General features: G+C 32.1%; 2 protein-coding genes across 3 annotated transcripts; one reads left to right on the top strand and one right to left on the bottom strand.

Moving 5' to 3' along the window:
* Positions 1-1,780: 1,780 nt before the first annotated feature.
* On the bottom strand, positions 1,781-8,328 carry LOC135087832 (enhancer of yellow 2 transcription factor-like). 2 transcript variants are annotated; one of them, XM_063982648.1, is made up of 2 exons: positions 8,242-8,328; positions 1,781-2,086 (listed from the first exon to the last, which is right to left on the bottom strand). In XM_063982648.1, exons 1-2 carry the CDS (start codon positions 8,268-8,270, stop codon positions 1,864-1,866), a joined length of 252 nt encoding a protein of 83 aa, XP_063838718.1. In that variant the 5' UTR covers positions 8,271-8,328; the 3' UTR covers positions 1,781-1,863. The 2 variants fall into 2 exon arrangements, with proteins under 2 accessions (XP_063838718.1, XP_063838717.1); XM_063982647.1 differs by lacking the exon at positions 8,242-8,328 and adding an exon at positions 2,259-2,522.
* A 23-nt stretch (positions 8,329-8,351) lies between these two features.
* LOC135087831 (peptidyl-prolyl cis-trans isomerase, rhodopsin-specific isozyme-like) lies at positions 8,352-9,983 on the top strand. The gene is made up of 6 exons (XM_063982646.1): positions 8,352-8,487; positions 8,598-8,802; positions 8,883-9,002; positions 9,082-9,164; positions 9,245-9,387; positions 9,667-9,983. The coding sequence occupies exons 1-6, from the start codon at positions 8,428-8,430 to the stop codon at positions 9,761-9,763; spliced, it is 708 nt and encodes a 235-aa protein (XP_063838716.1). The 5' UTR covers positions 8,352-8,427; the 3' UTR covers positions 9,764-9,983.
* Positions 9,984-10,084: the final 101 nt, after the last annotated feature.

The raw sequence follows: 10,084 nt of genomic DNA on the forward strand, positions 1-10,084 counted from the left end.
ATATAATACACTCCCGAATGATGAGATTAGAGCTTTCAATAACATTTAATTAACTTCGCAAAATATGTTAAAAATACTGCAAAAACTTGACGATTAACGGTAACTTTGTGCCTATTATTTGATAAATTTACGTCCCCGACTAAGAAAATACTTTTTTTATTGCTTCTTGATTCCACAGCCATCTTCTAAATGTCAAACAATAGGCGTTAATCACGAGATTAATTGAGAACAAATGACAAATACCGCGAATACGCACCGCTACTGCCGCGCAACATGTTTCGATGCAAGTCGGCACGGGTTATCGTACTCCAAATAAGGTAAAAATTTATTTCCGAGTGTTTTAGAGGCAAACAAACAAAACTAAGACCTATGCGTTACAAATTTAAAACTTTGAAAAATAAGGGACACCCTAGTATACATACAGCAAAACAAGACATTGCGATTGTAGTGAATGTATGTGAAATAGTCATTTTGATGTAGATAACTAACTACCTATCTCAATAGATGACCTGAGTTTATTACGTTCTATAAACTTGTCATGAAGATGTATTCTATTAAGATCTATTAATATAAGAATTAATGTAATTTTAAGCTAAAAATTAACTACTATAATTATCTACCATTGTAAGAGAGTACTGATGTTGTTATAATAACTATCCTAAGTGATACATAATCAAATATTACATTTGATCAAAGTATAAACAAGTCCAAATTACATTCCATTGTATATGTTGTACATAATAATACACTTGTATAATCAAATTAGATCAGGTATTGAAGAGCTTTAAGGATGTTATACTAAGAAAATTTATTGCTCATGTACTTCTATTCGAACTTTCTCATTAATTGTGTATTAAAAATGCATTTAAGTACACCTACTATTTATTTTTATGATTGCAGTTTTAATTATTATTCCACATTAATGGGGTAACATAAAGATAGTTCTGACAAAAGGTAAACCAATAGTTTGTGAATAACTAATAAAATATTGTATATGTATCTAATCAAGTTAATAGCATTTCATTGATAATTTTTTATCACATAACCTATTATTTGCAGTTAATAAAATGTTTGTACATAGTTATTTAGGCATTCAGGGCAGAAAACAATTTCCAGTAAATATTACAGTATGATCTCAAATTGTGTTCAATTATACACTCATACATTCTGGTTTTACCTTTTGTTGCGAAATTTTGAACTGTTTTCACTATTTTGAGGTGTTGCATGGTTTGTGTCATTTTTATAATCAGCTTCATTTATTGATAATATTGCATTGCAGCTATTCCTGACATTATGATTATAATTTAAGATAAAACATTGCATTTAAGTCAATATTATATAAAAAGAGGAAGGGTATTTTCATTCTGGTGTATTGGGTATTTCATATTCGAATAAGCATGATTTACTTGCTCAAAAATATTTTTTGATATGCAATTATAGCTCAATAATGTTCGTTTATATTCACTAATATATCTAGCTAATTATACTAACTATCCATTGGTTTATCTATTCCATTGTTTTACTTTCATCTAATTAATTCAAATATACATATTATGTACATTTACAATATAAATGTTGTGGCTTCATAACTCAAGCTGTATCTTTACTTTACATTAGCTCTACTCTAACTGTAATATTGTTGTATGGTAAGTCCATGACACAATGTCAGGCAAGCAATACTTTCATGACAGTCAAATAGCATCTGATAGCAGTATTATGTATAAGCAATATATATTTTTGTTTAATCTAAATGTAAAGTGTTTATAAATAAAATATACTGTTGGTTGTAAATTAAGTTTTAATTAAAGCTCCCAAGAATCCTAAGACAGAAAACTGATAAATGGTTGTTCTTTTTTAAATAAATTATTGATCTTTTTGAGTTAGAAGGTGAGTTTTAATTTTCTGGAGAAGTTCCTTTTTGACTGTGTCCGGAACCAAAGCTCGAGCCCGTGGTGTTACTTTTGTAACCAACATATCAAAAGTAACATTGGTAGTGTCATTTTCTTTTACTACGTCTCTGCAAAGCATCCTCACTTGGTCGCGCCAACCACATTCAATAAGTCGTCGTCTCAATAATTCTTTGAACCTGAAAATAATATTTTGTGGATTATTTATAAATTTGAAATTCAAACAGACAAATGAAACTAAAATGATGACTTTCTAGTTTGGAAGAGGCCTATAATTTACGCATTGAGGGTACAACAGATGAGAAGTGAATGATTCTTTAATAATTTGATTTAAAATACTAAATTTAAAACCTTTCTCTATCTCCACTGAGGATTAGGCGTTGATGAGCTATAGTGTTATTCACGGTCATGATTACTGGTTTCTTCACTTATTACTTAGTTTAAGTAAAGTAGGTAGTTCTACAATGGTTCAAATTATCATTACTATACAAAAACACCCTTTCACGGTCAGATAAAGTGCTGTGTAGATACTCGATTTTGTTGTTAAAAATAATCGTAAATCAACAAACAAAAGTGCTTGTCAATCAGTCACCATGTTCCACAAAACAAACGTCAAATTTTGTAATTGGCAAAAATTTTGACGTTGACGTTCAAAGATAAAGTAATTTAAAGATTGACCACTATGTAATCGTATAGGGGAGAGTTCGGTATATTGTACCGCCGGGTAAATTGTACCACCCTCATATTTCGTAAAGTATTTATTGAATGTCTGTAATTGCAACACTCAGCGATACACAACTAAAATCAATTAATATCGGCCATGTGGTTTTTGCCGTGAAAACAAACACGTGTGTTTTATTTTGAAAAGTATGTTTTCATTGTTTTCAAGTAACTTTTGACAATACATGTTTAGTTTGTAATTTTGTTAAATTTAATCACAGGGTGTTTCTGATATATTATTTAGAAGCGGAAATTAGTGTGGATTACAATTATTTGAAACATTTTTCGGTATTTATAAGCTATATTTTTTACCGATTTTATAAAAGCACTATCACCTAGTCGGCTAAATTGTACCTCATCAAGTTGTATGGAACTTTACCAAAGGATTTTGAATTTTTTTTTAGTAAATCATATTTTGAAGTTATAATAGCGTAGTTATGTTTGACTAACAATAAATGAAAGCAAAAGACTGGCAAAGTAGATTAGGTAGAAGTGTGCGTTACGATAATTGGAATTACAAAACTTGTACTCAAAATCGTGATAACGTGAAAAACAATATCGATTGTCTATGTTATTAACTACTGTTCCTTTTCGTTTCCTAATTTGTTAAGAATGTGTCGTATAATATTTTGCCATAGTTTTTTTATAGGCTTGAAATTTATTGAAATCCAATTTAGTAACCCTGTGGTACAAATTATCGAACCGGTTGGCTAAATTGGACCGAAGCTCTGAACTCGTACTTTGTTGATGTGTGCTAAATATACAACAATCATGTTAATTAATACTTATGAAATAGTAAGTTGAATAATGTATCTTTCATTACATACCATGGACATTAGCAAAAACAAAAGAAAACTATGTGTAAAATGGGATTGAAAAAAACTGGTCCAAATTAGCGGACTCTCCCTTATACATTCTGTTCAATTCAATCGATTCCATCAGTACGATTACGACGTGTTATTAAATGCTTTAGACCCATGAAGCTAAAGATAAAAATGGAGGGCAGAGTTGGAACAAAAACTTGAGTCAAATACCTACTTATATCTATCTCGCTCTCTGCGGCCCTACCTCTCTTTTTAGTGTGAACTGTAGTATTGCTATCTTCTGATTTAAATCTCCTTGTAAATTCTTCGAAATAGCCAATTCACTAACCATATCAGAAGTTAAACAAATAAATAATTAATATTTGAAACTAAGATTACCTAGTTAAATAAAAAATCACAAAATTGTCGGCCATTTAGGCTTAATGTGTTGGCGAATCAGGGAATTACAATCCCAATTCCTGGGTAATCGGTACCATGTGGCAACATCGGCCCAATCCGGCCCATCATGGCGGTTGTTTACTATTTTGTTTATTATGCAGTTAATTTCGCTTGAGATTGTTTACAGGAAATAATCATTGTTTTATCACAAGAATTGGTGCAAAATTTTGTAGTGCGTGGTTGCGGTAGTACGTGGTGTCCTGGAAGTGACATAAGATTCCACGCGTAAGTGTTTATTAATTTCGTGATTTCCGACATTGGATCATTGTAAACATTTTTCACATTTTTAACAGTAATTTCTTCCTAAAACGTTTTACCAGTAATTACACTTATCATTTTTAATGATACCTATGTCAAGAAATACAGATTTTACATTGGTTTCATTGAATTTGAGCAATTTTATATTTTTTGTTTATTTAGAAAGAGCGAGTCTGCCCACAGAGAGCGAGATAGTGATACTTAGTTTGTGCTTCAAGTAGGTATTCGGAGTGTGGCCTCCATTTTTATCTGTAGCTTCATGGACGTAACCACCGCAGCCTAAAGAGCAAAATTTTTTTTGCTCCATGATCCACCATGAGCGTAGACCACTGACGTATATCTCATGGACTTGGCGTATAAACTTAATAACTTTAAAACGTGCTCGGTACATACCATGAAGCTACGGTATCCTTCCGTTTCGCCAAATTACTTTTCGCCAAATTTCACTTCGCAAACAACTTATCGCCAAAGTTTCATTTCCCAAATGAACTTTTAGCAACTGTACTTTTCGCAACTAATTCATTTGGTCAAATTATCATTTGGCAAAATTTTACTTGGCAAATGTTTATAAAGCAAATGTTTCATTTTGCCAAATATTACATCCCAAATAATTTGTTTGGTCAAATTGACACTTCACATACTTACTTACCCACCGTTACCCACAAATCAAAGCATAAGGCTGATAGATAGATGATCATGGTTTTCACGAGAATTTTATGTAAAACAAAGAGATTGCAGAAAATAGTATGGTTGCAAAAAGTAGGTATTACAGAAAATAGTAGGTTAGGTTAGGTTAGAACAGTGACCCTTAATGCGCGAAGGCGAGCGAAGCGTGCCGCGGCAGCGGCCGCCGAGCGCTAGAATCACTTCTATTGTTAATGAATCATTTGGAAATTTCGATAAAAAGAATGAAATAGGAAAATTAATTTAGAACAAATTTTATATTAACTACCCACTAAACAAAATAATAACCACACGCTAATTTGTATTCCATTCTATGCACTAATCAAGTTATTTTGTAAATAGTTTATCGTGAAATATTTTTGCCAAATGAAACATTTGGCAAAACATACTTTGCCAAACAATAATTTGCTAAACAATAATATGCCAAAAACGACATTTGCGAATTAAAAGTTTGCAATAAGTTGTATTGCCAAATGAGAATTTGCCAAATGAAAATTTGGGAAACGTTGTTTGCGATGTGATAATTTGGGAAACGTTTTTTGGCCAAACATTAGTAATCCTGAAGCTACAGATAAAAATGGAGGCCACACTCCGAATACCTACTTGAAGCACAAACTATGTATCACTATCTCGCTCTCTGTGGGCAGACTCTCTTTCTAAATAAACAAAAAATATAAATTTGCTCAAATTCAATGAAACTCAATGTAAAATCTTTATTTCTTGATATAGGTATCATTAAAAATGATAAGTGTAAATACTGGTAAAACGTTTTAGGAAGAAATTACTGTAAAAAATGTGAAAAATGTTTACAATGATCCAATGTCGGAAATCACGAAATAAACACTTACGTGTGGAATCTTATGTCACTTCCAGGACACCATGTACTACCGCAACCACGCACTACAAAATTTTGCACCATTTCTTGTGATAAAACAATGATTATTTCCTGTAAACAATCTCAAACGAAATTAACTGCATATTAAACAAAATAGTAAACAACCGCCATGATGGGCCGGATTGGGCCGATGTTGCCACATGGTACCGATTCCCCAGGAATTGGGATTGTAATTCCCTGATTCGCCAACACATTAAGCCTAAATGGCCGACAATTTTGTGATTTTTTATTTAACTAGGTAATCTTAGTTTCAAATATTAATTATTTATTTGTTTAACTTCTGATTTGGTTAGTGAATTGGCTATTTCGAAGAATTTACAAGGAGATTTAAATAAGAAGATAGCAATACTACAGTTCACACTAAAAAGAGAGGTAGGGCAACAGAGAGCGAGATAGATATAAGTAGGTATTTGACTCAAGTTTTTGTTCCAAGTTTGCCCTCCATTTTTATCTTTAGCTTCATGGTTACGTCAACGTCAGTCAATCGAGAACGTTTGGCCGAAAATAGCGCTTGTTAGAAATTGTAAGCAAAATGGCAATCGCCACGGTAACCGCTGAAAACTTTAGCATGCTTTCGGTAAGGACACTTTTATTGACTTCAAAAGTGACATTTTCCTATATAATTTTTTTAGCAAGTGGTAGCACTTACCGCTATAAATGATCATGATCGCCATTTTTCTTATTAGCGCTTACAAGCGCTATTTTCGGCCAAACGTCCCCCACTGTTGTCAGAAGAAAAAGTAAACAAATTGATTGTTTTTTGAGGAAAAGTGAATATTGAATTTAATTTCTTTCGGATCAACAGCTATGGCTCATGTTTTAGTATTAGATTCGACTAGCGAAGATACATTTTTCTGTGGTTCATGTAAAGTTGTGTTCAATTCGTTGACACTATTTCTAGCCCATAAAAATAACCAATGTAAAAAACAGTCTCATGATAATGCTGAAGAGCCCACCAAAAGCATATCTGAATACCAGCCGCTTAGTGCTTGTTCTGAACAAATTCTTACACAAATTGAACTCAATGAAAACCTAAGTCCCAAAATAAATAAAGATAAATGTAAGAAGGAAAATACAGATTTAGACAGTCATCCAAAGATGCATGAGAAACCTCATCAGTGTGTTATTTGTGGTCGATGTTTTATACAGAATTCCCACTTACAAAGTCATGTTCTGACTCACAAAGTTTGGCCGGATGGTATAAGTGAAACAACAGCTAAGACAACTGGTGAGGACCTATTAAGTTATTCATGTATGTATTGTGATTCAACCTTACCTACTTATAGCCAATACAGGATACACCTTAAGAAGCATATGTGTTTAAAAAAATATAAGTGTATACAAAATCAATGCAACTGTTTTTATGATACAGTTGAATCTTTAATGCATCATGTATCTAGTGTTCACAAAACAGTAACATACAGGTGTCATAAATGTAATAATGCATTTGATTCATTGGAAGAGATTGCTTTCCACTATGAAAGTAATGACTATAAGTGTAACAATCCACCAAGTCCAACTGAATTATTTAAGTGTTCCCAGTGTGATGCAATGTTTACAAAAGCAGAGAAACTTTCGTTACACATGCTCACAGAGAACCATAATAAGGTCTGTATTCATTGCAACAAGACATTTTCAAGTGATAAAAGATTACGTCTACACCTTCAGGTGCACAGAAAATTAAAACCATTTAAATGTACTATTTGTAGTCAAAGTTTTCGCATGAAAAAGTATTTAACAACACATTTACTAAAACATGGAGAGAAAAATTATGAATGCAAAGTCTGTAAAGGTCTTTTTAAGAGAAAAGATTCCTTAAATAGACATATGAACACACATCAACAACGAAAAATGTACAAATGCCCCTTTACAGATACATTCAATTGCAAAAAGGAGTTTAGCAGAAGTGACAAACTTAAATCGCATATAAAATTTCATACAAACAAAATGACAGGTCACAACAACCAAAAGGCACAATGTGCTGCTGATAGTGTAGAGATTTGTATAGTTCCATTAGACAATAAGAACAAAGAATAATTGAAGATTTATCCTAGAGATCCATTATAATTTTACAGAGTAGAATAAAAGAAAGAAATATTTATTATGATGAATATCACAAAAGGACAAAAAGGGAAATTTGAAGAAAAAAAAGACAGAAATAGCACATAAAACATTATAAGGAAAGAAAATAATTAACTGAGCTGTGCCACCCTGTCACAATAGTGATGCCCATTGCAATGGAACCCCACTCAGCTGTGACCCACGGTGAGGAAGGTCACGATGCTGGTTTTCAGTTTGCCCCATGCTGAGTCATGGACTCTTATCTAAACTACATAAAATATACATACATAAGTAATAATAATGCACAACAAATAAATGTTGAATATACAGTAAATAAAGGATGCTCTTATTAAATAATAATAATAATTTGAACAAAGCTTTGTGTATGTGTACATAATAATAATAAACTTGTAATGTAAATAAGTGTTTGTGTATCTATTATCCGAGTACTTACTTAGTAATGATTAAGGATATTTTTCCCATCTTCAAATTATGAATAACTCAATACCGACGAAGCACCTGTGTGGTTTCATCCTTCAACGTAAGTGGTAATCCAATTAAGCAGACATTGATCAGTATATTTTGTACTGAAACAAGGTAGCAGTTGCTCTAAAAGAATAGTTCTTTTTTTTAAGTGAAAATGAACTACAGTAGTTTGCTATGTTTAATTTATTTGCTGAAGTGTGCATGGATTGTAAATGTAAGTTTCATAATTTAAAACTATAAAAAGAACCCTGTAAAAGCAGTACAATGCCGTTGATTAGCACTTACTTATATTTTTCTAAATATAAATGTTAATTTGTATTCCAGGCACGCCAATTCAGAGTTACAGATCAAGTCTATTTAGATATACAAGATGAAGATAAACCACTGGGTAGAGTTGTAATAGGCTTATTTGGTGACTTGGCACCTAAAGCTGTTAAAAACTTTAAAGTTCTTGCCACTAAAGGCATTAAAGGAAAATCTTACAAGGGAACATCTTTTAATCGAATAATCAAAAGGTTTATGGTGCAAGGTTTGTTAGATACAATCTAATCTGATCGTTAAAGTACAGTGTCAAGGTATTCGTTTTAATATTTATCATTATCACGGCAGGTGGCGATGTTGTATCGGATGATGGCAGAGGTTCAATAAGTATTTACGGAGAAACATTCCCTGATGAGAATTTAGACACTGAACACAGCATCGCAGGGTTTGTGTCTATGGCGAATAAAGGTAACTTCAGTGTAAATATTTTAAATTATTTTCAATCATTCAACAATTCAAAATAATTAAAGCTAATGTTATTGTTTAGGTAAAGATACAAATGGCTGCCAATTTATCATAACAACTACTGGAACACCTTGGTTGGACAATTTGCATACTGTAATAGGAAAGGTACAAGGGATTTTAAAGTCTTTATTGTTCCTTGGTTTTGATAAACTAGGTATGTAGAACTAAAACTTTTGTTTTTCCAGGTGGTGGAAGGTCAGAATGTGGTCCATTTACTGGAGCATACTCCTACGGATGTGGATGATCGGCCAACGCGTCATGTGTATATTGCTGACTGTGGTATCGTCCCCACTCTCGAACCTTACTATATCTCTGATGATCCATATGAGTAAGTATAGTCTCATACACCATTATATTATGAACTAATGAACTATAATAGAATATTTACGGTCAACTGCACAGGCAACTTTGATTTGTAAACAATACCAGTAATTATAATATTAATTCATCCAACATTTAAAAAACCTTTTTCTAGGTATATTTTGTAGTTTACTTAATAAAACTGTTATCTACAGAATCATAGGCTGAACTGCAAGTCTTTTGAATATTATTCACTCATTATAAGAATTTATGCATTGGCTTTAAATTTGCTATATTTCTTTTACAGTCTTTGGGCCTGGTTAAGAGCATCGGCAGTGCCGCTAACGATGTCGTTCTCTATTCTGGGATTCTTCCACTGGATGATGCGGAAAATGGAAATTTAAATAGGTACCTATTTTACAATCGTTTTTTAACGTTCGCCTATGTTATTCTATTCAGCAAGAATACATACATGATATCTGTATCTTAAAATGCGATAGTTATATTATTATTGTGTTTAATGTTATAGTAGGTAAATTTTATAATAATACATTTTATAAAACATATTCTGACTTATGTAATATGTATTTAATGAATCTAATTAAAGTATCTGTACTACTATCACATCTCATGTTTCATTCGTATCAAGTGTTGCCAGTTTCAGAAATCAGAATTATTTTTAATTTTTACCTACTCATTAATTGCAATAATATTCCTATTGTTTC

This window comes from Ostrinia nubilalis, chromosome 3, assembly GCF_963855985.1.
Source record: "Ostrinia nubilalis chromosome 3, ilOstNubi1.1, whole genome shotgun sequence".
Classification (NCBI taxonomy): Eukaryota; Metazoa; Arthropoda; class Insecta; order Lepidoptera; family Crambidae; genus Ostrinia; species Ostrinia nubilalis.

What these genes read in the sequence shown, in the direction of transcription:
- LOC135087831 (XM_063982646.1), top strand. Translation starts at nt 8,428, where the DNA reads ATGAACTACAGTAGTTTGCTATGTTTAATTTATTTGCTGAAGTGTGCA. An exon ending in AGTGTGCATGGATTGTAAAT is followed by an intron (nt 8,488 to 8,597) that starts GTAAGTTTCATA and finishes TTTGTATTCCAG; the next exon opens with GCACGCCAATTCAGAGTTAC. An exon ending in TGTGTCTATGGCGAATAAAG is followed by an intron (nt 9,003 to 9,081) that starts GTAACTTCAGTG and finishes GTTATTGTTTAG; the next exon opens with GTAAAGATACAAATGGCTGC.
- LOC135087832 (XM_063982647.1), bottom strand. Translation starts at nt 2,317, where the DNA reads ATGACCGTGAATAACACTATAGCTCATCAACGCCTAATCCTCAGTGGA. An exon ending in CTCAGTGGAGATAGAGAAAG is followed by an intron (nt 2,087 to 2,258) that starts GTTTTAAATTTA and finishes TATTATTTTCAG; the next exon opens with GTTCAAAGAATTATTGAGAC.